The 27,101-nt window shown below is 47.9% G+C and overlaps 1 protein-coding gene across 1 annotated transcript in view; it reads left to right on the top strand.

The window, feature by feature from the left end:
- Positions 1-27,101, top strand: part of Cacna1a (calcium channel, voltage-dependent, P/Q type, alpha 1A subunit) — a gene marked incomplete in the record, with an annotated part of 274,976 nt that overhangs the window by 157,997 nt on the left and 89,878 nt on the right. Inside the window, 4 exon segments of the mRNA XM_013512132.1 lie at positions 2,053-2,205; positions 6,676-6,869; positions 22,942-23,045; positions 24,492-24,607. Of these exon segments, the coding sequence (XP_013367586.1) occupies positions 2,053-2,205; positions 6,676-6,869; positions 22,942-23,045; positions 24,492-24,607 (567 nt within the window).

Raw genomic sequence — 27,101 nt, 5'->3', positions numbered from 1 at the left:
ACAGGAGACTCCCCCATTTAGCAGCGCTCCTGTTCATCACGGCCAAGCCCCACACCCCACACCCCACACCCCCCATGCAGCACCCGCGGCCCTGTGAGGCGGCTCCTTGCGCAGATACCTCCATTTTACGAAGGAGAAACTGAGGCTCAGAGTGACTGGAACATTGCGGCAGGGTCGAATGGCCAAGAAGTGGTCAAAGGCCAAGCGTGGTGGTGCATGCCAGTAATCCCAGCACTTGGGAGGCTGAGGCAAGAGGGTCACCAAGAGTTCAAGGCCAGTCTGGGCTACATAACCAGTTTAAGGCCATCCTGAACTACATCGTAAGATCCTGTCTCAAAACAAACGAAAAAAAAAAAAACAAAGACAAAGTCTTGGAAAAGCAACTGCATCTGCACTGAGTGCATGCAGACTTTTCGCCTGTGTTACTCCCTCAACAGTGCAGTATCGGAGCTGCGTACATGGAACTTACATTGTCTCAGGTGCCTCAAGCCATCTAGAGATGATTTAAAGACCACAGGAGGAGGCGCCCTGGCTCTGTGCATACATCCTGGGCCATTTTATATAAGGGATGTGAGCATCCGCAGATTTGCGCACCCCAGGAAGGGTCTCCCGCAGGTCCCAAGGAACGGCTGGATACAGCACAGCGGTCAAACTAGCAGGACTTGACCTCATTGCAAAGGGAGCTGGAAGTCTCATTCCGTCTCCTTGTAGGTTGCAAAAAAGAAAAAAGTAGCTGTGGTTTTTATGAGCACTGCTGGAGGTTTAGAACAGGTGACTTTTCGAGCAGAGTGAGAACTTCACTGTTGTCCATTGAAAGCCCGTCCTCTCCCAAAAGAAATCGAAGCTCTGTGGTTTAACCACTGCCCGCCGGTGGGGATGCACCGTGGAGGTGTGGGAGGTGCTGGGTGCTGCACGGGGCTAGGATGAGGGGTTGCCTGGGCTCCCGGACCTCACTGGTGACCAAGCTCCCCCTACACCAGACTGTCCCACCACCACGGCCCTCTGGCTTCTCCTTCACCACCATCTTTTTTGCTCAGGAGAGAGAAGTCAGCATCCACAGCTGGGAGAACATCAGGCTTCAGGTCAAGTGGAATGGGGTTCGAACCCTGCCCTTTAGCTGGGAGCGATAGTACACATCTACAATCCCAACACCAGAGAGGCTGAGACAGGAGGGTCTAGAGTTTGATGAAGCCAGTTCAAGGCCAACCTAGACTACATATCGATGCTCTGTCTCAAAAAAACCAAAATATCCCGGCCCTGCCTTTACTTGGGTCCTGGGCAGAGCCAGGCCCTGTCTGAGCCTTGTTTTCTTGCTTCTGTACAACGGGAGTGATCAGCCACCTGCAGCCACCTCTGCTGGTGCTGCCGCAAAGCCTCTGAAATGATGTGGGCTCTGGTTCTTCAGGGTGGATGGCCGGGACCTCCGCCGCTGTTCTCTACAGGCTGCAGCCAGGCTAGAGGGCATTTTTGTAGGATTAGAAAAAGATGTCCCCTCCTGCGAGAGAAAATAAATAGGAAACAGCGCCCCCTCCTGGGCACAGGTGACACAGCACTTTGAAAAATAGTTCTAAAAGCACTGGGTATCTGCCCCGGCCTGCCTGTAAGGTGATCAAAGGGAGCAGCATCTGAGAGTGCCTTTCTAAAGTGCTTTAAAATTAAGAGAACTTGATCAGGGCTGGGGTTTAGCTGAGCGACACAGCGCCTGCCCGGCAAGCACAAGGTCATGAGTTCGATCCCCGGTACCGGAAAAAAAAAAAAAAAAAGCTTTATCAGCTGGGGATGCAGCTCAGAGTACAGCACCTGCCTAGCACGCAGAGGCCCCAGTTCCACCCCCCAGCACCACAAATGAATGAATGAATGAAAAGGACTTGCTAAAAACTAGGAATGACTGTTCTCTTGTTATGAAGACCAGCCTCTAAGGAGCCCTTCCGTCACCTTCCTTCCCTGTCCCCCCAGCCCCGGCCCCCTCCTCGGTGGCTAGGTTCGGGGCGCATCTCACGAGGGCGTGGGACCTCTCTCTCTCTCTCTCTCTCTCTCTGTGTGTCTCCCTAGGTTTACAAGTCGTCCTGAAGTCGATCATGAAGGCGATGATCCCTCTGCTGCAGATCGGCCTCCTCCTATTTTTTGCAATCCTTATTTTTGCAATCATAGGGTTAGAATTTTATATGGGAAAATTTCATACCACCTGCTTTGAAGAGGGGACAGGTAGGTCGAAGCAGCATGATACGTCTTTTTCCCTTGTTCTTCCTCTGGGAACACAGGCCTGGAAGGCACAGGCAGGGGCTGTCTTCCTCCTCGTGGTGTGCGGGACTTGCCCTGGGGTACAGCTCGGGGGATGCACGCATGGCTAGCAGGCACAACGCCCTGGGTTCCCAGGGAGGAATAAAGCCTTCAGCCATGCCTGATGGTGCACACCTGTAATCCCAGCTCTCCAGAGGCTGAGGCAGGAGGACTGCCAAGTCCAAGGCCAGTGTGGGCCATATAGCGAGACCCTACCTCAAAATAATAAAAAACAAAACCAAACAAAAAACCTTCAGGAAAAGCAGCAAGTAGCATTGCCCCCCAGATCTTGGTGGCTGCTACAGGGTCCAGTTGCCCTCTTCCCAAGGCTGGGGCGAGTGCTGCTTGGAAATGAGCCACATTGACTGGAAGGATGGGGTGGAGGTAAGAGAGGAAGGCAGGCACAGTGGGTGACAGTGCAAGGGAGCTGGGTGCCCCCGCGACCTCTCTGACCTTCATGTGACCACTCCTGGGCGGGCAGGGATGCCCAGGTGTCTCGGGTGATGCAGGGGCCGGGCGATCACGGGATGGGGACAGGAGTCCCTCTGGGGACCTCAGTCTGTCCTACAGGGGGAGGGGCTCCCGCCTGCCGCTTTGTGGGTGGCTGTGTTTTCCTGTAGAAGAGCAGGCCCAGGAGCCTGCAGGCCTCCAGCTGGCCTGGCCCAGCCAAGCAGAGCCAGCTCCCTGCAGGGCTGGGCCGGCAGAAGACACCTGGGCCCGAAGTTAGAAGGTCTGGTGTGCCCGCTGTCCGTGCTCGGGGACCACGCTCCTTGTGGAGGCATTGCCAGTTCAGTCCCTGGCTCTCCAACCTCCAGCTGCCTGCTGCCCAGAGCCCTAAACTGGACAGAGAAGAGAGAAGAGGCGACACCGTGTTCAGACGGCTGGCCTTCCGCAGGTGGTGGCTGAAGACCATGCTGGTCCTGACCCTTTGACCTAGAGAGCTGTGACCCAGGGAGCAGACCGAAGGGAGAGGAGACCCGCCCCCCCCGAGAGAGTGTGTTGGGCCTGTTCTTCCCAGCTACCCTGTGGGAGGCTGAGGCAGGAGGGTCTCAAGCTCAAGGCCAACCTGGGCAACTTGGAGAGACCCTGTCTTAAAATAAAAAAATAAAAAAAAAAAAAGGGCTGGGGATGTAGCTCAATGGAAAAGGCCCTGGGTTCAATCCAAGCACCACTTTTTAAAAAAATGCCATGAAGACCGGTCCCCATACATCCCAAGAAGGAAAGCCCATGGGTAAGGTTTATTCCAGAAGGCTGGAGTACTGGTTCTTTCCTTCCTTCCTTCTTTCTATCCTCTTCTCTGGCTCCTCCTTCTCCTCTCTTGGGCCTGTGACGTGTGCTCAATATGGTATGTCCTAATTATTTCTTTTCCCAATGAAGAAGGTGTTAATTGAGGCAGATCTATTCCTGCACCTGGTCTCATCACTCAGATGGAAATGAGAGGGAGAGAGACAGGGACAGGGACAGGCACCGACCCTCAGAAGTATCAGGCTCACGTGGAAAAACCAGGACTCCTGGCTTGTAGCCTTGTGTGAAGTTTTCTTGTTTTATGTTGTTTTTTCATCTAAGATTCGATGCAGGAGAAAGCCAGGCTGGCCTGGGTCTGAATGGGGTTGCGGGGCCAGACGTGGGCGTCGTCGGTGGAGGGTAGGAAACCTCAATTTAGGAGGATGACTGAAGCGCTCACAATTAAAAATACAAGACGTGTGAGTAAGAGACAGATATATACAGACACCCCGGCAGCAGGTTAATTTTAAAATGTATTTATAACCAAATTCCTCTGACTTTCTGGATGGCTGTGCTTCTAGAAGCCACCTCGGGAGCACTTGTGCTGCGGGGCTGGGAGCCGGGGGGCCGGCGCGAGGCATCAGTCGAGAACACCGCTGGGCCACTCGGCTAAAGATAGCTCTATTCGCAGCTTTGCTGCTCGCGTCGGGCCGGTTCCTGTGTGCCCAAAGCCGTCCTAAACAGCCAGGAATGCCAAGACAAGTAGGAAGCTTCCTGTGCTCCAGGAGCTTCCAGCCCTAGAGGAAAGAGACCCCCTGCCTCCCTGGCAGCTGTCTGGAATCCACACCCTGCCCCCTCATAGCACCGAGAGACTCGGTAACGGCCACGTGGGATGGCTACACAGGCGCAGGGGACAGGGCCAACCAACCGGGCGGAGACAGAGAAGGTCCAGACAGAGCAGCCTTGTGGCCAACAGTGTCAGAGCAGGAGCATGGGTTACTTGGTGACCTGCTCTGAGCCCCAGGTTTGCAGGCTTTTGCTTCCTGCCTGTGTGTGTTAGCGGAAGCCCGCCGTCCACAGGGAAGGTGCTCTCCGCGGTTTACACCAGCAAGACTCCCCCCTCTGGCTGGGGCCGAGTCTCCCTCCGCCGGGCGGCAGCTGAGCTGGGACCTGCCTGTGAAAGTCTCGCACAGACGTGGGGATATACTTTTGTTGAGCAGGAAGCTTGATTTTCACATTCAGCAGTTTGTGTTCTTGTTGGACATGTCACTCTGGTTTTTGTCTTTTCTTTTTTAAACCTTCCGAAGTGTCACAGCCAGCGTCACAGCATAGGCCTGTCATCCCAGCGTTACGGGAGGCTGAGGCAGGAGGAGTGGAAGTTGGAGCTCAGCCTGGGCAACTTTGATGACTTAGGGAGACCCTGTCTCAAAATAATAATAATAATAGGGTAGGGGATATAGCTGAGTGGCACAGCGCCCGCCTGGCAAGTGCAAGGTCTTGAGTTTGATTCCCCATACCAATAATAATAATAATAATAATAATAAAGGTTGGGGGTGTAAAAGCCCTGGGTTCAGTTCTCCCTACTATGAAAGGGAAGGAGGATCAGAGGAAGGAGGGAGGGAAAAGAAAGGAAAGGAAGGGAAAGAGAAAAGAAAAAAGAAAAGGTCATGCGCTGCTTAGAGCCCTGTTCCATCTGATGCTGCTGAGCAGGATCTGGCCGGCTGGGAGAGCTCGATGTGCCCCCCTTGGCCTGGGAGCTGACCTTTCATGCTCAGCCCAACTGCTGCCTCTCCAGGAAGCTGGCTTTGGCTTCCAGCGAAAGGGGCGTCCACTGGCACGTTCCTCTCTCCTCTGGCATTTGCACAATCTGCCTCCTTCTATTTGAGAAGGCTCAGCTCCTGCTCCTGAGTCTTGGGCGAGGGTAGGGACTGCGTGTACTGGTGGCCCCCGCCCCGCCCCCGGGACAGCTCCCTGAGCCGTGAGTCAGGAAGAGGGACGGCAGTGAGGCTGGAGGAGAATCAGCAGCTCAGCCAGCCAGCCCGCCCCAGGAAAGGCCTTGTGCCCAAGGACCACAGAGCGCACTCCGCACATGCCCCAGGGGTGGCTGCACTGCAGGCCCCCAGCTCCACTCCTCGGAGTTCAAAGAACAGGAAAATGCAAAGTGTGTTTCTGGTCACAACGCAAGGAGGTTGACAAGCAGGGGCAAAAAGAAGACTCAGAGAGCATTTGGAAGTTAAGAGCCATGACTCTTGGGTGTGGATGAAACGATGTGCTCTCCACGACTCACGTTAAAAGGATTGTAGTGAAGCTGGATGTGGTGGTTCACGCCTGTCATCCTGTTCCAGCAGTCCGGGAGGCTGAGGCAGGAGGATTGCAACTTGGTGACTTGGAAGGACTGTGTCTCAAAAAAAAAAAAAAAAAAAAGAAAAGAAAAGAAAAATTCTAATGGACAAAGCAAAGTGTACAGAAGGGAAATGGGTGAAATAAGATTGGCTCTGGGTTGCTAAGCGTTGACATTGGTGATAGGTACATAGGAATTTATTGTTCTCTGTCTCCCCATCACCACCTTGTATACATGACAAGTTTCCTAAAAGAAACATTTCTTAATTGTTTCTTGCCAAGCACAAGGTCCTGAGTTCAATTCCTGGTAGAAAAAAAAAAAATACTCGTAGGTCAGAGAAACAATAGCAATGGGAATTGGAAAATATTTTAACAAAAATGGTAATGACACATAATGACATGTATGAGATATGGCTGAAGCTATGCTGGAAGGGCAATTTATAGCCTTAAAATTAACTCAACAGTTTAAGAAAAAGAACAGCAAAATAACCCTCAGAGAACAAAAAGAGATGAGTCATCAAGCCTGGGAAGAAATGATTGACATAGAAAACAATGACTAGGTCAACAAAAGCAGGCACTGGTCATTTAAAAAAAAAAAAAAAAAAGCCAGGTTGGAGGATCATTGCAAGTTCGAGGCCAGCCTGGGCTACACAGTGAGTTCAAGACCAGCCTGAACTGCACAGTGAGACCCTGTCTCAAGTAAATAAATAATTTGTGAAGAAAGCTGGATGAACTGATCCACGCAGTCATCTTTTCCCACCAGCCTTAGGTGCCCACGGGTCGCTGTTTCTCCGCTGCTTCCGCTGACTTCTCTCCCCTTCCCTTCCGTAGATGACATCCAGGGTGAGTCCCCGGCTCCGTGCGGGACAGAGGAACCCGCCCGCACCTGTCCCAATGGGACCAAATGCCAGCCGTACTGGGAAGGGCCCAACAACGGGATCACTCAGTTCGACAACATCCTGTTCGCCGTGCTGACCGTCTTTCAGTGCATCACCATGGAAGGCTGGACCGATCTCCTCTACAATGTGAGTGGCGCCTGGACGCGCAGGGACACGGGGAAGTGGGCGGGGCTCACCTTGAATCTCTGCCCACTAGGAGGAGCTCTGCAGAGGGCCGCGCCTGCTGTGGGATTGCTCATGGTGCGAACGATGTGCTATTTAAGCTTCTGTGTCAGATTTATTTCACCTAACATTATAGTCTCAAGATGCATCCGTTTTCCCACAGATGACTCAAGTGTATCCTTCTTTATGGCAAAGTAGTACTCCATTGTGTGTAAATACATTTTCTTCATCCATTCGTCTACTGATGGACGTGTAGGCTGCTTCCAAGACTGAGCTATTTATCAGTCACTCTGCCATAAACATGGGTGTGCACGGATCACTGTACTATGATCCTAACTTTTTCAGGAAGAAAGAGTAGAGGTATATGGCTGAGTCAAGTGGAATTTCTCATTTTAGTTTTTTGAGGAATCTCCATACTGATTTCTATACTGGTGAAACCGGTTTACAACCCATACAGTGCTTGTACCAGTTTACATTCCCAACAGTGTACAAGGCTTCCTAGCAAATCAAAACTCTGGGATTCCCACCTTACTCCAGAAAGAATGACCATCATTGGGACCTCAACAACCAGGAAATGCTAGAACACCGGTAGGTGTTCAGGGGTGTGGATTTCAAACCCCTCTGCCTTCTGCGTGGCAGCCCCTCACACACTGCCTCCTCTGCACCCGCCCTAGGGCTGAAACCAGTTCGGGCCTTGCCCCTTGGGCCACAGTGTGTGCTCTGAGAGAGCAATGCCTGGCTTCCCCCTGCTCAGGGAGGTGCTGAATTCTCCCTCTGGTCTCAGGGCTCATTCCTGAGGGGAGTTCCTTCTTCAGGAGTGGAGGCAGATTGACAAGAATCCATACTTTTGACCAGTGGCCCGTTTTAGGCTGCTGCTTGGAAGTAGGCAGCAGAAAGAACCACCACGGGCAGTTGTGCATGTCAGGCGCTGCACAAGTCATTTCATCTCAAGAGCACTGTGTGTATCCTAGACAATTTAGATTTCTGCTGCTATTGTGGTAACTTATCAATAGACATACATGATGTGGGAAGGAACATGGTGTTCTGCGGGCGAAGGGAGTTCCACGCAGTTGACCAAAGCTTGCCGTGGCCTCTCCAAGTGCAAAATGGTGAGAAACACGATCTTACATTCGAGGGCATAAGGTGGATGCACAGGAAGCCTTAAGCATGGGGCCCAGCCCTGGGGCAGCGTAGGGTCAGCCCCACGCCCCACCCGGAAGTGCTCCTTTTGGAAACCGTGAAATCTTGATCTCCATGAGCTGAGGGTCTCACCTGCTTCCCGATCCAACCCTGCCAGCAGCTGCCACTAACCCAGCGTGGTCTCCCAGGACATCCCAGGCCCTCGTGTCCCGGTGTCATCCTCGGGGTAGGAGCCCAAATGGTGATTTTGGTGTCACAGGAATATAAGGCAGAGCATCTCACCCAGGACGGTTTCTGCCTCACTGGGGGGGGGGGGCAACCAGCCACGTCTGCAGCTTGCTTCATTTCATTTTGTTTTCTTGTGTTGTGTTCTGTGGTACTGGAGGTTGATCCCAGAACCTTCACACTGAACTATATCCCCAGCTGTTTTTTTAATTTTTCATTTTGAGACAGGGTTTAAGTTGCCCAAGCTGGGCTCAATCTTGTGATCCTCCTGCCTCAGCCTCCCAGAGTGCTGGGAGGAGAGGTGTGCCTTCCTGCATGGGGCAACTGCAGACTTTTTAGGTCCTCACACCTGAGTGAGCAGGCAGACGCTACTGCCACCTAGTGGGTGGAGGCCAAGGGCGCTGCTCCATACCCTGCAACATGGGCTCTCCCTGCACCCTGGAGAAAGCTTAGCCCCAAACACTCAGAGACTTTCTCCTGAGGGTACAGGTTCTCCCTGGTACCTGCACCCCGTCTATGCTCTCTGGGGCCAGGGACAGCCCCACAATTGCCCACGGGGCTGCGGGATCAGCTCTGTCCCCTGGGGGCTGTGCCCCACTCTCCAGAGACACCCAGGGATCACCCTCCTGATGCCCGCGGCAGAACTTGCTCACTGTCACACCTTCCACTTGCCAGCTTCCTCCTTCTTGGGGTTTCTTGGGGTCACTGTTTTGTTCATTTCCAGGGACTAGTATATCGAGCACCACGAAACAGGGACGGCAGAACAGCAGGAATGTGGCCGGGTGTGGCGGCATGCAGCTGCCATTCCAGCTACTCAGGAGGCTGAGGCAAGAGGATTGCAAGTTGGGCAATTTAGCAATTTAGCGAGGTCCTGTCTCAAAATTTAAAAAAAAAATATATATATATATATATATTTTTTTTAAAGGGCTAGGGATAGACCTCAGTGTGAAGGTCCGTAGTTCAATGCCCAGTACTGGAGGGAAGAAGAGACTAAAATGCCCACCTTGGTAGGCAAAACACAGACACAGTAATGATGATAAATAATAAATTACACCCGAACGTGGGCGAGGGGCAGTGAGCACATGCATGGTGTGGGATGAAGCAGCTCTGGAGGACAGGGACGGGTGGTGGGGGCGATTCCAGGTCAGACTGTCAGGGAGGGCACCGGAGGCAGCAACATTTGAGCAGAGAAAGAGGGAGCTAGGCAGATGTTGGGGAGAGAGCGTTTCCACCCAAGGATGGTGGCAGCTCCTCCACATGGCTTCTTGGTCCCCTTCCAGGTTTTTAGTTTGTTTCTTCCCTTCCTCTCTTGGCTTCCTGTTAAAATGCCTTTTGAAGAAATCCTGGTCCCAACTCAACGGCGGCGCTGTCGAAGGTTTAAATCAGGATGTGCATCCTGGAGTTATTTATAAAACTGGAACAAAACGGGAAGCGGTGAAAAGCCTGACAATAGGGAAATGGTTAAACACCGCGTGTCCCCTCCACGTGAGGGGACGCTGTGGCGGCATTAAAAGTCATCTGCTGGGAGAATGTTAAGGACGCAGGGACATGTTCACCACATAATGAGCGGGGAGATTAATTTATATCCCCAGCTGAGGGCCAGGGATATAGCTCAGCGGCACAAGCGCCTGCCTGGCAAGCGCAAGGTCCTGAGTTTGATTCCCAGTACCAATAAATAAATAAATACATAAAATAAAATAAAATAAAATAAAATAAAATAAAATAAAGGAATGGAGGTGAGGTAAACATTATGATTGAAAGGGCGTAAATATGCAAATATAAGTAAACAGCCAGAACCTGGAAGACTCTACCCAGGTAGCACCAAGGTGTTGGGACTTGGGAACTTTTATTTTCTCCGAACTTCTCTGTCTTTTCCAGTTTTTCTACAATGGGCACGTTTACTTCCGCTTTGCTTTGGTTTGCTTTTAAGTTTTGATCGTTTTTGAAGTGGTCTCCCTACATGCCCCAGGGTGGCCTTGAACTTGTGATCCTCCTGCCTCAGCCGGAGTTACAGGCGTGCACCACAGTTTATGTTTATAATATAGAAAATGTTTAAACTTCCTTGCAAACCTTGAGGCATTAAAAAAATGGAGATTTTTGGTTATTCCTAGATGGGAAACAGAGAAGAAGGAGGAAAAGGGGCAAAAATCAATCATTTCTTAGGCATCCAGCCTTCTGGACAATCTTTGACATAACCCATCTGAAGAGCCCACATGAAATAAATTAATCCTTGATACATGGATATGGCAATAATAAATATCATTTTTATTATGAAATACACACAGTAAAAGAAGGAACAAATTCCCCTAATGGAAGAATTCCATTTAATATAAACCACTACCCCGCATTTGTCACTTTTCTTCACTATAGCGAAATACTTGACAGAAGCTACTTACAGTGGGACAGGAGGTTTCTTTAGCTCGGCTAGAAGCTCCAGGGCATGATGCCTGCACCTGCTCAGCACTGGCGAGGGCCCTGTGGTGGATGGCATGGTGGGAGCAGGTGTCAGAGGCAGGCTTCTCCATCCAAGAAGTGAGGACAGGGAGGCCCAGGCTGGCTCCCTCCGTGACTCCACAGGACCACTGGAATCCCTTCTGAGCCCACGCCCCCAATGACTGAGCTCCTCCCCTTTTAAGGGTCCCATCGTCTTCCAATACCAGCGCGCTGATGACCAAGCCTATAATTACATAGACCTCTTGGGGATCCCCAAACCATATCCAAACCATAGCACGTATGCACACACACACACTCTCTCTCCATAGAGATGGAACCCAGTCTTCCCTTCTTTTGGATTGGGCTTCGCATCCAAAAGCCCTTACAAAGGATAGAATAAGGAAAAGGGAAAACAGCCATCTTCCAGTGGGAAGCTGATGGATAAAATAACGTAGCTTAGCATCTCCCATAGATGTGTGTGTCTCATGGCCCCAGATTTGATGACAAGGAAGTTGCCTCCCCTCTGTGGTCCTCTTCTTCCCAAAAACCTGTAACCCCAGTTGAGTCATAATCAAAGCATCAGACAAACCCAGATGAGAGGACATTTCGCTAGACACCTGGCAGCCTTCTGTGAGGTGGTTGAGGTCCTGATATGCAAAGGAGATGAGAAACTGTTGAAGTACAGAGGGTGCTAAGGAGACACAGCCATCAAGTGCAGTGTGTGGGGGCCAGGATGGGAAGGGGACACTGATGGAAGAACTGATGAGATCTGACGATAGAGGAGTTGTTTGGATGGTTGGTTGGTTGGTTGGTTTTGTAGTAGTTGTAATTGAACCCAGGGCCTTCCCACTAAGCTACATCCCTGGCCAGAGTTTCACTTATTTAAAAATTCTAAGGCAACAAAATGTGGTAGCCTGTAATCACAGCTACTTGGGAGGCTGAGGTAGAAAAGCCACAAGTTCAAGGCCAGCCTGGGAGACATAGTCAGACCCTGTCTCAAAACAAAAAATTAAAAGAGTTGGAGATGTAGTTCAGTGTAGAATTTCCCCTAGGTTCAATTTCCAGGACTGCAATTTTTTAAGAAAATAAAAACTGTGAGGGAAAGATTATTAGCCCCTGTGTTATAAATAAGATTCAGGGAAGTTGAGTGGCCACCCTGAAATCACCCAGCTAGGGAGTGGAAGTACCTGGATGGGAACTCTGCAGTTTCCTCTTCCCTGTGTCCTGAGTTGCTCCCAGGGAGACAGATATAGAAATGGAAAAAAGAGAAGAAGGACCGAGGGAGAGAGACAGACAGACAGAAAGACAGAGACAGAGTGCGAAGGCTTGCTTTTTTTTTTTTTTTTTTTTTTAAGGCTTGCTTTTTCAAGAAACAATTTCTTTAAATGCTCTCCAAAGTCTGGGGTAGAAACCTGTTGTCCCATGATTTTAAAGGTCTAAATAAAAGACATGAGATGAAAGAGGAAGCCAAATTGCAATTGTTATCAAAATATTTTAAAAAATACAAACAGATTAGTGCTGGGTGTGGTAGTACATACCTATAATCCCAGCTACTATGGAGGCTGAAGCAGGAAGATTGAAAGTTCAAGGCCAGCCTGGGCAACTTAGTAAGATAAGACTTTGTCTCAAAATCTTAAAAATTTATTAAAGGGCTGGACATAAAGTTCAGCACTCCTTGGGTTCATTCCCTAGTACTACAAAGAAAAAAAGATTTATTGTGTAGTTCAAGAGATGTGCTCATTAATAATACATCGATAACCAGACCTAATGACAGGTCAGATAAGTCTCATAACTTCATGGCAGTGTTGACCTTAAAAGACCTTGCATGATATCTTTGCATTATGTGTGTTTTCTGTTGGTGGTATTATCCCTGGTTCTGCCCATGCTACTATCACTTGCTGCCTCCTTTCATAATGGAAGAAAATACCCCACTTCTGGTGGAAATGAAGAAATATTAAAGAGGTCACCATTTTCTACACAAATCCACGGGCCCCAGTGAATTCTATCCTTGGGCCTCCAACAATACCCCATCTCCTTCTGAGACTGAGGGACTTTCACAAGTGGCTTGAGCAGGTGCTGTCAATAGAAATCCCAAGGGTGATAGTTCAGCAGGTAACTGAAATTCTTGAAGGTGATAGTGTAGCAGGCAACATAATTCTCAGAAGTGACAGTTTAGCAAGTAACTGGAATTCTCACCGTCTGTGTTTGACCCAGCCCTTACTGCAATCACTTACACAGCCCAAATGTCAATATTGATCTAAAAACCAACCTTGTGAGGGGAGTTGTTTTTAAATGTTTTCCTCATCTTCCAGATGAGGAAATGGGGGCTCACAGAGGTGAAGTGACCTTCTGAGGTCCCCTAGAGAGTAGTGGCAAAGTCAAGATCCAAACCCAGCCCTGGGCACTATTGATTACACTCCCTGTGTCTATCTGTCTGTCTGTCTGTCTCCCTACTCCTCTCCCTCCTCCTCCTCTTCTTCTACTTCTTCCTCCTTTCTCTCCTTACCTCTCTGTGCTTTTCTCTGTGAGTTTCCTTTACTCTATTTCTTTCCCTTGGTTATTAGCAATGCAAGAAACAGCAAAACTATGTGTAACTGATGTTCACAAATGCATATCCCCTGGCAAATAGTCACTAACAATTGGAACTCATCTTTGGCTGCAGCCTTTCCTTATTCATAGATGTTTATCTTGTCCAATAGCAAAATGGTTGGCTTGGGGGGACTATCTTATTCACTGAGTGCTTGCTGTATACAAGTACACTCTCAGGGTCTGCTGTATTCAGTCACTCTTCCAGGCACCAAGAAGTTGATATGCTAATGGGGGAAGCAGGTGATCTGGGCAACAAAGGGGAAATAGTAAACAGAAAGTATTTTAGGCTTGTATGGGACATACAGGCTCTGTTGCAACTACTCAGTCCACGCTATAGGGCAAAAGCAGTCATAGACAAAACATGTGAGTGATCAGCTGTGTGCCAGTCAGACTTTAATTTACCAAAACAGGTGGCCAGCCCACGGGCTGGAGTTTGTCAACTGTGCATTAGAGATGGTGATAGAGGATGGATAAGTCTCCCTAATAAGCTGTGGAGGAGGTGAGGGAGCCACGTGGGAAGTTTGGGGAAGGGCAGCCCAAGTGGGTGGCGCATGAGGTAGGCTGCACTGATGCTGTGAGGTTCACAGAGGCTGCCTGCAGCCGGTAGGAAGTGAGTGAAGGTAGACAAGCCAGCCTGAGAGGCCAGGGAGACAACAGGAAGTTTCACAGCCGGGAAGCCTGTATCACTTACCATCCAAACCAGCACAGCTCTGAGAGTGAATGGGGGAAAGAGAACTGAAAAAATAATCAATAGTGATGACATGATCTGTAACAGGTGTAAACCACGACGGTCACCCTCAAGGCCATTGTCAGGCTCTGGCTTTTTCAATAACTCCACTTTTCCCTCATTTACTAAGGAGTCGGGTGTTCTGAAGTGAGTTTTTCTTTATATGTTTAATCCACTGTACTTTTTTCTGAGTGAGCCATACTTTTAAAAAAAAGATAGGGGGAAATAAATCATAAAATAAAAGGCACTTAAGGAATTCGCTGGCATTGAGCTATTACTTTGCTTGTTGCCTTAGTCACTTTTCTCATTGCTGAGACAAAATACACCCAGAGTTAAAGGAGGAAAAGTTTATTTAGCTCACAGTTTGCAGAGGTTTCAGTCCATAATCAGCTGGCTCCAAGGCAGGGTGGATGGCAGACAGGCTTCACAGTGGAGAAACACTTCATGGCAGGCAGAAAGTAGCAAAGCAACAAGGGACCTTAACGGCGTCTTTCTGCCCTTCTTATTTTATCTGGGCGGGAAGCACTCACACCCTTAACCCCAGCATTGCACCATGAATCAATTCCAGCATCACACACTCTAGATCCAGCCACTTCTGTAAAAGCTCCACGTGTGACTGTACGAGGCTTTGGGAGGACATCTAGACAGGAGCTGTAACACTTGCCAAGTATTTATTGTGGGCTTCTTAAGTGTCAGGTGCCATGCTAGGCGCAGTGATGCCAGAGTGAATCAGTGCCTTCCCTTACCCTGCCACTACCGCAGGCCTATTGTGACAAACACAAAATACTACCCACGTGCAGCAAAGGGCAAAACAGGAAAGAATCAGTAGGTCACCTGTGGGAATGCTGGGTCTGGCCTTAGCCATGCTGTCCACACTTTGTGTTTGTTTCTTGTTGTCAATGCCATTTTTGCCAACTAACTTATCTAATATATCAAATTTAGCAAGATAAATCCATTTTTGTTGTTAATATCATTTAAACAATCCACAAGCAGGATCTCAGGATTATGTGTGGTCACCATTCAACTAATGTGTAGCATATACCTACTATGTGCTGGTTCTTATTCTGGGCACGGGGGACTAAGGTAGAAAAAAAATGCCTGCCCTTGGGGAGCTGTTGTTCATGTGATCTTAAAATATATTCACAATATGATTCAGAGCTGGACTGTGGGAAAGGACAAATTCTTTTACCAGAGCTTTTCTCTGAGGAGGACCCCAAGGGGACAAGGCCAAGTGATGAGAAAAAGTCAAGCCAAGGTAAACTCATAAACCTCCAGGAGGCTGAGGCAGGACAATCCCAAGTTCAAGCCCAACCTGGGCAACTTACTGACTTAATGAGTTTGAGTGTCTCAAAATAAAAATTTTTTTAAAAGGGAGAATGTGACTCAGGCTCTTGGAGGTCCTGGGCTCCATCCCCAGTATTAGGGGCAGGGGAAGACCCAAGGGAAAGGTCAAGTGTTATGGCTTGTATCTAGATGTCCCCCAAAGCCTCATGTAGTCATAGGTGGAGCCTTTCAGTGGTGGCTGGATCTAGTGCGTGACACTAGGATTAAGGGTATGCTGGGATTGATTCGTGGTACAACACTAGCATTAAGGGTATGAGTGCTACCTGCTTTAAAGGTGATAAGCTGGATAAAAATAAGAGACAGAGAGGGTTGCTGTGGTCATGGCTTGTCATTTGTCACTTGCTTGCTGCCTTCTGCCTGCCATGAACTGTTTCTCCTCTGTGATGTCCTTCTGACTTGGAGCCAGCTGATTTTGAACTGAAACCTCTACAAACTGTGGCCCAAAATAAACCTGTCCTCCTTTAACTTTGAGTGTTGGGTATTTTGTCTCAGCAACAAGAAAAGTAACTAAGATATCAAGGCAGAGCCTCAGAGTGAAAACAACTGGTGCATTTGAATTTGACCTTTCCAGATGGGTGTCCATTTTTTCAGTCTAAAAAACAGATTATCTTCTCCCCACCTACCTTTCGAGACTTATATAAAGGTTAATAATAATGTGTCTTTGGGGCTGGGGATTTAGCTCAGCGGCAAAGTGCCTGCCTGGCAAGCGCAAGGTCGTGAGCTCGGTTCCCGGTACCGGAAAAAAAAAAAAAAAAATGTGTCTTTAAGAAAAACTGAAAAGTGAATGAGCAAGCTGTGAGAACGGGGTGTATCAGTCAGGCAGCTAGATCTTGTAGCAGTAACAAGCATCCCCCTTGGCTTTACCAGTGCATGCACTTCCTGCTCACACTCGAACCCAGGGCAAGAAGGGGCCATGCTGAGTGCAGCAGTCACTTGGGAGCTCACTAACAGAGCAGCCACCTCCTAGAATGCTATCGTGTCCACTCGGTCCTCACTGGCCACACTTGTCCTAGGGCTCTCCGCTGGCCATGTGGGAACCAGGACAGGCCAGCTCACCCTGGTGCCAGAAGTATTGGATGCAGAATCATGTCCTTCTTGAGTTTGCCTGAAGACAAGCCAGCTGGAGGGTGTGACAGACTTCCCGGTGGTTGTCAGTGGGTTTTGTAAGCAAGGTGTCTTCCCAGGCTCCTCCCGGAACCCAGGCTCAGCACACACCTGCCCTTAACTTGAATCCCCAAAGGCACTGAGAACCAAGCTGAGAGGTCCACACCCTGCAGCGGTGCCCAGAAATCACAAGACACGGCTGGGCCACCTCCCTCTCCTAATCCAAACCTGCCCCAAACCTAGTCACCATCTTCCCTGTGGTTGCTGAATCTGGAGTGTGGAAAAGTATCTCTAATGTCAGCAAAAATCTCCCTCCTGTCAAGCAGCTGAGCCCCAGGCCTGGGCATGGAGATGAACAGAGGAGCTCAGCAGGGAGCTTGGCCTGGGGTTGAGGGTGCAGGCTATGCTAGAAACTCAGACCCACCTCTCATTCAGTCATTCAACAAACCTTTATGGATCACTGGTTACATACCAAACATTGTGCACAGGGCTGGTAATACAGTAGTGAACAGCAAGGGCAAAGCCCTTGGCCTATGTGGAACTACTAATCCAACTGCAGAAACAGAACAAGAGAAATAAGTAAAGTATATTCCAGGTAATAAAGTGCCAAGGACAAACAAATGAAAATAAAAACAGGAAAGAGGGGGGATCAAAGCTAAAGTATGGAACTGTAAAAGCTAAGCAGTGGGCCATCTGGGGAGGCCTCCCTGGGAAGAAGCGAAGACCTGAAGCAGGTGAGGAAGGAACCACATAACAATCTCAGGGAAGATTTCCAGGCAGGAAGACAGCCATGCAAAGGTCCTGAGGTAGGGCCTTCTTAATCAGATGGCCCCTGCTCTTCAAAGGTACCTGGGCTTAGGGCTTCAACTATTTTGGTTTTTTGACACAAGAGCTTGCTGTGTAGTCTAGGTTGGCCTTAAACTTGCAGCAGTCTTCCTGCCTCAGCCTCCCAAGTGCTGCGATGACAAGCATACTTCACCGTATATAGGCATGCTCTTTTGTTAGGAGGTGATGCACACCTGGCAGGACTTTTACATATTTGGGGGGGGCGGACTCCATGCATTCTACAACAGGGCAATGAACATACTATTTTCACCTAAATGTGCCTCAGTTTCCCCACGTGGGAAGATGGGAATGACTACATGCCACCTAGTAGGATTCCTGAGAGGGTGACATGGGGTCAAACAGTTTCTTTGGGGCCAAGTTTCTTTGTGTCACTCGCCGTGCTGGGCAGCACGTCACATGCCCAGAGGCCCTGAGACCGTCGGGGACCTGGACGCGGGCAGCACAGGTCTTGTTGGCAGCACCCGAGACAGAGCGGCCACCGTGGCTTCTCCCCTGCAGCTAACGTCTTCCTTCTTGCTAGCTGCTGCCTGCGTTTGCTCCTGGGCTATATTTAGCCCTGAGAAATGGGAACAAGAAACCTGAGCCGCCGGGGCGCAGTGAAGAGGCACAGAGCAGAGCCGGTTGCGGGACTTCATCCTCCCTATCCCAGGGGCCCTTGGGGCCTCCCAGAGTGCCCTGCGGACTGTGGTGGGAACGCGCTTGGGGCCTCCCAGAGTGCCCTGCGGACTGCGGTGGGAACGCGCTGTTCCAGCCATAGCCTGTGTCCATGCTGAAAGCTGGCTCCCGTGTCTGTTTTCTTTTCTGCGTGATAAAATGCCTGTCACATGAAATTACCACCTTACCCGTTCCTTGTGGGGCTGGAGGTGGAACCAGGGCCTCACACCTGCTAGGCAAATGCTCACCACCGGCTCCACCTCAGCACCACCTTCACTATTTTTGTTATTTCTCTTTTAATTTTTCTTTTTCTTGGTACACATTTGCAGTACATGCCTGCCTTACAGAGTAGCTGTGAGCAAGAGAAAGTGATGGTGGGTAAGGTGAGGACGGGCTGGTGGGGCTGGTGCTTTTGATCTCTAGTTTTGAAGGCTGATTATTTTTCAGCTAGGTCTTGTTTTCAGAGAAAGAGGTAAATCTTGGAAATGGCCTGTGTGCCCATCAACATGTGAACGGATAATGTGGTGTTCACACACAATGGAGAACCACTCTGCTGTAAGGAGGGATAAACTCGAGTCACTTGCAGGAAAATGGGTGCACCTTGAAGCCATAATGCTAAGTGAAAAGAAAGACTCACAAGCTGAAATACTGCATGGCTTCTCTTATATGAGAAACAAAAAGTAAACTTAAAGAGCAAAATAAAAGATAGATGATAGGAAACAGGGAGACGGGCCATTTGGAAAAGGAAATTTCCAAAAGGAAAGGGACCAAGAGATGGAGGAAGAGGGAAGAGAGGAGGGGAAGGGGATGGAAAAGGAATTAAGACGTGTGGTGTGCATGTGCCAGCCCTCTTGCAGAATGCAGTCATCATGCACTGCAAACATGTACTGATGATGATAAAAATTGAAAAAAAAAAAAAAAACCTAATATGTTGGTTTGGAGGTGCAGTGCATTGGTAGAGCACTTACCAAGCACATTCAAGGTACTGGGTTCCATCCCAGCTCTGCAAAAAGAAAAACATGTGGTCGTTCAGTGGACTCTGATCCAACATAGTTGGTGTCCTTATAAAGGGACATGTGGGCTAAATAAACCTTTCCCCTTTAACTTTGGGTGTTGGGTATTTTGTCTCAGCAAAGAGAGAAAAGTAACTGAGAATTTGGCATCAGAGAAGTGGGGTCATTGCTGTGACTGTACTATGTGGTTCAAGAACCTTTGGGAAGGGCTTGTAGGAAGATACTGGAAAGGTTCGGAGATGCTGGCTGAAAAATAGAGCTGCAACACCTTAGGCTGTTCTGTGTGGGAGATTCTGGCCAGAGCTCAGAAGGCTGATAGAAATCCTGCCAGTAAGGACCAAGCTTGAGAAGTTTCTGCTGAGACGAAAGACTGCGTTGGCTCTTGGAGTCCAGATGATGTGTGTTTGTTTTATGGATTGGCAAATCATTTGTCACATTTTTCTCATGTCCAGAGACTTTGCCTGAGACTAAAGTTAAAGGTGGCAGACTAATGAATCTTGTAGAAGAAATTTCAAGGCAGTTGAATGTTGAGGCAGTGGCATGGCTACTGTTGGGGGCTTTTAGCCAGATCTGTGTTGAGAATCAAGAGCCCAGCAGAATGATTTAAAATGTTGTGAGTCTGACCAGAAAGGAAGCTCCAGTAAAGCTGTGTACTGCAAAAATAAAGCAGAGGAGCTCTTGATTGCTGAGAAGGAAAAGGAGAATATAAAAGATGGCCTGAGGGCATCACAAGAAGCAGCAAGTCTCTACCCTTTGCAGCCTCAAAACTGCAAAAGTGAAAGACTTTGCTTTGAGGAGAAAGCCCCAGAGCACCATGTTCCAGAATGGTGGCAGGATAGAGAATTTGTTCCTCAGAATTTAATTCAGAGTGCTCAGCGATCCAGGCATTTGACCCCTACAGCCAAGATAGAAGGAAGGCTGACTACTGCTCCAACTGGCAGCAGACCTTGGCATCATCTACTGGTTTTAGATGCATGCAGAACGCAGGAGTTGTGGGGTCAGGAAGACTTCCACCAAGATTTCGGAAGGCCTAGGAGGCCAGGTAGTGTGCCCCGCTGAGAGGGCAATGTGTGAAGCTGTGAGTATGAAGCCAAAGGTGCAGTGAAGACCCCAGAAGTTTGGAAATGCCAGGAACGTGGATTGTCTAAGGAAAGCTGCAAGGAGGGAGCAAAGCAAACCTAAGAGAGAAGCCCTAGCAGCTACTTCCACCAGAAGTGCCATAGAGGCAGAGCCACCCAAGCCCTTTGGAACTCACAACTTGCCAAAGATTGCCTCATGTGCTGTGTATGGAACTACAGGACTTAAATTTGCCCTGCTAGATTTTGGACTTATTTTTGTCCCATTCCTTTGTATACCCCATTTGTAACTTTTGGAATGGAAATGTGTACCTTGTGCCATGAATATTGGAAGTGTTTAACTTTCTTTTCATTGGTACAGGGACACACAGCTAAGAATTTACTTACATCTTGGAGGAGTCTTGGGTCCTAGACTTTTCAGCAATGCTGAAACTGTTAGGACTTTGGAAACTCTTAGAGATGGACTAAATCTAAATCTCTTTTGCATAAAGGGATGTGCATGAGTCTTTGAGAGGCCAGGGGTGGAGTGTTATGATTTGTTTCTGCATGTCCCCACCAAAGCCTCATGCAGTCATGCAGGTGGGCTTTTTGGAAGCAACTAAATCTAGAGTTTGTGATTGACTTATTGTTTAGTGCTGGGATGGTGCGGCTGAGTACTGCACCTGCCGTAGGGCAGGTAGCCTGCATACAATATAAGGGAGGAAAAGAGGCTTGCTGCTCACTTTTTGCTCTTGTTGCTTTTGCTGTGTTTTGCCACCATGAACTATTGCCCCTCTGCCGTGTGCCATCCTGTCTTAGAGCTGGCCGATTATAGACTGAAACCTCCACAAACTGTGAGCTAAATAAACCTTTCTCCCTTTAACTTTGGGTGTTGCGTTTGTCTCAGCAATGAGAGAAAAGTAACAAAAATAGTAAGTGAATTAATATATAATATGAGAGCAAAAATATAGTGAATGTTTAAAAATATATTACAGTAAGACACAATGCTATTAACCACCCACCCCCAAAAAATTTCCCCTTCACTTTGAACACACTTTACCCTACCTTTTTAGCCAGTTTCCAAAGCATTTCTGCAAGTCATTTTTCATGAGTGTCTTTCCTTGATGTCGAGAGTTGATCCAAAGTGTATACGGCAATTTCTATCAAATAAAAATATTATAGTGTGTTTTCATCCACCTTATTTGCTGAATCTGGCACTGTATGACTTCTGGATCTTCCTCAAAGTCAAAATGACCATGAAGGGGCAATACTTTGAATCTGCTGAGGACATCAAGACAGCCGCAGCAACACAACTACAGACACTCACAAAACAAGACTTCCACACCCGCTTTATTTTTTATTTTATTTTTTATTTTTTGGTTTTTCTCCGGTACCGGGAACCAAACTCATGACCTTGCGCTTGCCAGGCAGGCGCTTTTGCTGCTAAGCTAAACCCCCAGCCCCCACACCCGCTTTTGAAAGTGACAAGAACGACGGGTATGTGTGTGCTCCATGCAAGGGAGGCGAGGTATTTTGAGGGACAGTGGTGGCAGTGTGTCTTTTACTGTAATAATTTTTAAAATTTAAGTATTCACCGTGTTTTGTGAGCACACGTCACATATGATGTTCGTAGAATATCCAGCACATAGTAAATACCCTATTAGTGCTGGTTTTTGTCATTCTTATAGCCTCTCACTCCTCTCCCTCCCTCTCCTCCTCTTCCCTCTCCTCCTCTTAGTTCCTTCTTACTGTAGGGTCCTGTTCTCTGTTTCAGAGAATGTCCTATTTGTAGAATTCTCCTTTGAGAATTGAGCTGGGCTCCTCTGGGAGCTTTTCGTGGTTGGCACTAAGGCTTCAGGGAATGCAGAGGAGACACCTCAGGAAAGGACTCCCAGCCCCATGGTCTGGGTTGGTGGCTTCATGAGGCTGTCAGGGCATGTGGCCGTGTACCGCCACCAAGGAGGACACTCTGACAGTGTAGGGAGAAGAGAGGAAAACTGGGATTCATTTCCCTTTTTCAGTATGTTTTTTTCTTTCTCTTTTTTAAGAAACTGCCGTGTTTTATTTTTTAAATTTTTTTATTAGCATGAGTCTGCAATGCATAATACATTCGTCTTGGGGAATTGGTACGGATATGTACTGCATTTTGATCCTTATTTACTTCCCCATCCCCAGCCCTCTCTCCCATCTCCCCTAATCCCCACATGCCCTTCCTGTCTCCGCAGAGTCTGTCTCCCTGTTTCTGTCATCTCTTTTTTATTTTGCTCTTTAAATCATCTGTACTTTGGGTTTCTCATATAAGAGAAACCATGTGATATCTTACCTTCAGTGTCTGGCTTACTTCATTCAGCATTATGATCTCAAAGTGCATCCGTTTTCCTACAAATGACGCAAGCTTTTCCTTCCTGATGACAAAATAGTCCTCCACTGTGTATATACACCACATTTCTTTATCTATGCACCTGTTGATGGGCATACAGGCTGCTTCCAAGATTTAGCTATTATGAGCTGTGCCGCTATAAACATGAGTACGCATGGATCACTGTAATATGATGTCTTTCTCTCTTTGGGGAAGATACCCAGAAGGGGAATAGCTGGGTCAAATGAGATGTTTATTTCCTTCTGTGTCTGGAAAGTCCTCTCTCATTTTGGGCCAGTTCCCAAGTCCTCTGAAGATCATGGCATGATAAGACAGAGCTCTCGCCTTCTGATGGTTCTTCTGGATTTTCCCCACTGGTTGGGCTGCATCCTCCCATTTCCCTCTCTGGAACTCCGCAGTTCCAGGACTCTACAGGAAGGTTTGCAACACAACCTCGGGAGAACCAAAGCTCCTCCTTTTCCTGCCTGTCAGGTCCTCCCTGACCCCATTCCAGTCCCTCATCTGCTGTCCTTCTTTGCACCCACAGAGCAACGATGCCTCAGGGAACACTTGGAACTGGTTGTACTTCATCCCCCTCATCATCATCGGCTCCTTTTTTATGCTGAACCTCGTGCTGGGTGTGCTATCAGGGTAAGTCTCCATTGTGATTCCCTCCAGCCCAGGCCTCCTCACCAGCTTCCTCCCAGGAAGAGGCCATCAGAGCTTCCTGTTCACTCATCAGGCAAATATCAGGCCTCTTTCCCTGCTTTGGAGCAGCCAGACTGTCCTTAGCACACCCTGGACAGATGCATAGGTTGTGTACTGCTAGGGGAAACCAGGAAGGAGACTCCTAGGGGCTTTACTGTAATTTACATTTTTTAACCAAAAAAAAAAAAAAACAGTTTGGATTTCCTCCTCTCCATAGTATGTAACCAAAAACTTATTTTTCTGACGCCAATTGCTCACAAATCCCACAATTATTTTTGGCTTAATTTTAAATGGGCTTTCTACCTATCCTATTTCATAAATGGATGCATGTTTATTATTATGTGTTTCCTACAACAACCATTGAGAATAGTTAATGATGATTCAATAGGTCACTCATGTATAGCTCTATTTATTTTCTTTAGAAGCCACTTTGAAGATACCTAAGTATAGTACAACAACTGTTGATAATCTCCTACCTCTTTTGTCTGTAACTCACTATTTTTTGTCTATTTGTTTTCCTGAGAAACTATCTTATAGATAACAATATGTAAAACAATAACCACTGATAATTTCCTACCACTTTGTCTGTAATTTGGTAAGCCCCCCCCATTATTATGTTATTCTTCTTTTACTCTTTAAAATAAAATAGAATTAAAAAATAAATAAATAAATGGGCTTTCTAGGACTGGGGATACAGCTCAGTGGTAAAGTGACTGCCTAGTATGCACAAAGCCTGGGGTTCCATCCCTATTATCACAAATGAGCAAGTACAGAAGCTTTGTATTTCTCACCATAAGAAGTCTGGGGGCTGGTGTGGTGGCTTCGCAATGTCATCAGCAACCTCAGATTCTTCCAGCTTTCCACTCAGGCATCCTTACAGGTGCTCCCAGCCTCAGGGATACCTCCTGGTCTCAGGATGGCTGCCTCATCCTCACAGGGAAACATGTTCTGAACAGGAAGAGGAAGAGGAAAAACAGGAAGAGGTGGGGCCTACAAAAAGGAAGCGAGGCTGCTGCAGAAATCTTAAGCTGATATCCCATTGCCTCATTGTCCTTACCTAAGGGAAGGATGAAAATATTTTTTGGCCAGGGATATGGAGAGATGGAAAATGGAGTATGTAGTCATCAGTGGCTGACATGGCATAGTTTTGTGCTCTTTTCCTCCAGCTGCATGCAGATGTTGGGAAGTATGAGACTGGCAGGTACCCAGCCCTCTAGTATCTCCTCTTCTCTCGGAACACTGATTCTATTGAACAACATTGCCCTCCAGTGAACCCCCAGATACACACACACACACACACACACATACACACACATGCACGCACGCATGCACAAGACTCCTTACAAATTCCAAAGCAGTGGACCTTGTCTTTTTTGTGTGCTTCTACAGAGAGTTTGCCAAAGAAAGAGAACGGGTAGAAAACCGACGGGCTTTTCTGAAGCTGAGGCGGCAACAACAGATAGAACGCGAGCTCAATGGGTACATGGAGTGGATCTCAAAAGCAGGTGGGTCCTTTCATCCTGGGGCCTAGTAACAGAAATCCTAGGCCGTGGAGCACACAGAAGCACGTGTGCCCTCGGGAGAAGCTCAGAGGGAGAGTCATGATGGGGTGAGAAAGGGGACCTAACTCAGTAGTCCCAAATTTTAGCAATAAGAATCCAAAATAGGGGCTGGGGATATACCCCAGCAGTACAAGCACCTGTCTGGCAAGCGCAAGGTCCTGAGTTTGAGTCCTGGTACCAAAAAAAAAAGAATCCAAAATATAGGATATTAATACTCCAAGGTTAAGCCAGGATATTACCTTGCATGGTTGAGTTCTAAAATCAAACATTGGTTTCCATCCCCACTCTGACACTCCCTGTCAACATATACTACCTCTCTCTGCCTCTGTCTCCTTAGCTGTTAGATGAAGATGACATTAATACAGTTGTCCCTTGCTATGTATGGTGGCTCACATCTGTAATCCCAGCACTTGGGAGGCTGAGGCAAGAGGATTGCCATGAGTTCAAAGCCAGCCTGGGCTACATAGTAAGTTCAAAGCTAGGCTGAACTACATAGCGAGACCCTGTCTCAAACCAAAAAAAAAAAAAAAAAATTACAATTGGCCCTTGGTATCATGGATGGTTGGTTCCAGGACCCTCACAGATGCTATACCAAAATCTTTGGATGTTAAAGTCTCATATAGTAAATGAAGTAGTATTAGCATAAAACTTGTGCATCTTCTCTCACAGATTTGAAATCATCTCTAAATGTCTTGTAACACCTAACACAGTGTAAGAGCTGTGTGCATAGTTGCTCTACTGACTTGTGTGTAGAATAATGACCAAAATGTTTGCACATTTAATGCAAATACATTTTTCAAATATTTTTAATCCATGATTGGTGGAATCCATGGATATAAAGCCTGTGGGAAAGAAAGGCTGATGGTACCTACCTCACAGAGTTGTTTGTGTGTTCAGTAAGATCCGGGTTAGCTCGCTTAGGAAGAGCAATGCCTGACTCACAGTAGGCACATATTTACTTGTTCATCCATCCAGCAAACACTCACAGGACACCTACTGTGTACCAGGCGCTATTCCAGGTCCTCGAATGTGGTAACAAACAAAATAGACCAAATCCCTGCTCACAGGGCTCTGACATTCTTGAGAGAGACAAAACAAATAAATACATTGCGTGTTGTGTCTGCAAATGCCAAGAAGAAAAAGAAAGCAAAGCACAGTAAGTCCCCACCCTACAAACAATTTCCATTCTGGGAGAACTTTCATTAAGTCAGATTCATTCATAAGTCCAACAAAGTGAGTCTTATACACCTTTGAAACAAATATACAATGAAAAATTTTTTTAAAAAACCCAGAGCTTGGGATATAGCTCAGTGGCACAGTGCCTGCCTGGCATGCGCAAGGTCCTGAGTTCAACTTCTGGTACCAAACACACACACACACACACACACACACACACACACACACACACACAAGAATACTACAGATAAACTATTTTTACTTTTCCAGTTACCAAAAAATGGTGGGTAGACATGTGAATTACTTCTACAAGTTGCTCCCATCCACAAATGTTCATAACATGAGGCCCATTCATCTGTTTGAAAGTTCACAACTCAAATGTGTGTAAATCAGGGACTTACTGTGGGAATCAGAGAGTGGTTGGAGTCAGAGTGATTAGGGAAGGCTTCTTCCCTAAGGAAGTGATGTCTGAGTAGAGACCTAGAGGAAGTGAAAATAGATGCTCTGGGGATGCTGCGGGAAGTTCCAGATGGAGGAAACACAAGTGCAAAGGCCCTGAGGTAGGGGTGTGGGGGAGACAGCAAAGAAGCCAGAGTGGCTGGGGCAAAATGAGTAAAGGAAAGAGGAAGAAGAAGAGGACAAGGAGGAAGAGAGAAAAGTGAGAAGGACTGGATCAAGCAGGGGCTTATAGGCTGAGGTGGAAATACTGGGTTTTAGATGCAATAGGGATAATGTTGGTGTATTAGTCCATCTTTTATTACTATAACAAAATACCTGAGGCATCTAACTTTATAGAGAAAAGAGGTTCTAGAGACTCAAGGGCATGGGATCTGTGTCACCTCAACCTGGTAAAGACTTCATGCTGTCATGGTGAGAGCATGTGCAAGAGGGAGAGAGATCACATCATCAAACAGGAAGCCGGGGCGTGATTTGGGGACTAATCCACTCGTGAAATAACTTGCTCTTGCAAGAGCTCCAAGGCCCCATGGAAACTATTTTAATCCCTGCTGAGGACACACTCCCAGTGGCACAAGGACCTCCCCTAGGCCCCACCCCTGGAAGTCCGCCCACCTCTCAGTACTGCCGCACAATGGTCTCCAACACATGAACCACTGGGTGACAACCACATCCAAGCCGTAGCAGTTGGTCATTGGTACGGCTACGGAGAAGGGGCTGGAAGCCAGAAACAAGTGAGCAGCACATCTTGTGACCCATCCTCCCTGTCTGAGGGAGCCTGTCCCAGTGAGCCCTCCAGACATGG

This window comes from Chinchilla lanigera, unplaced genomic scaffold (genome assembly GCF_000276665.1).
Source record: "Chinchilla lanigera isolate Chin_1 unplaced genomic scaffold, ChiLan1.0 scaffold00014, whole genome shotgun sequence".
Lineage (NCBI taxonomy): Eukaryota > Metazoa > Chordata > Mammalia > Rodentia > Chinchillidae > Chinchilla > Chinchilla lanigera.
The sequence above is the reverse complement of the archived record's forward strand: the minus strand, read 5'-3'. Positions and strand labels throughout refer to the sequence as shown.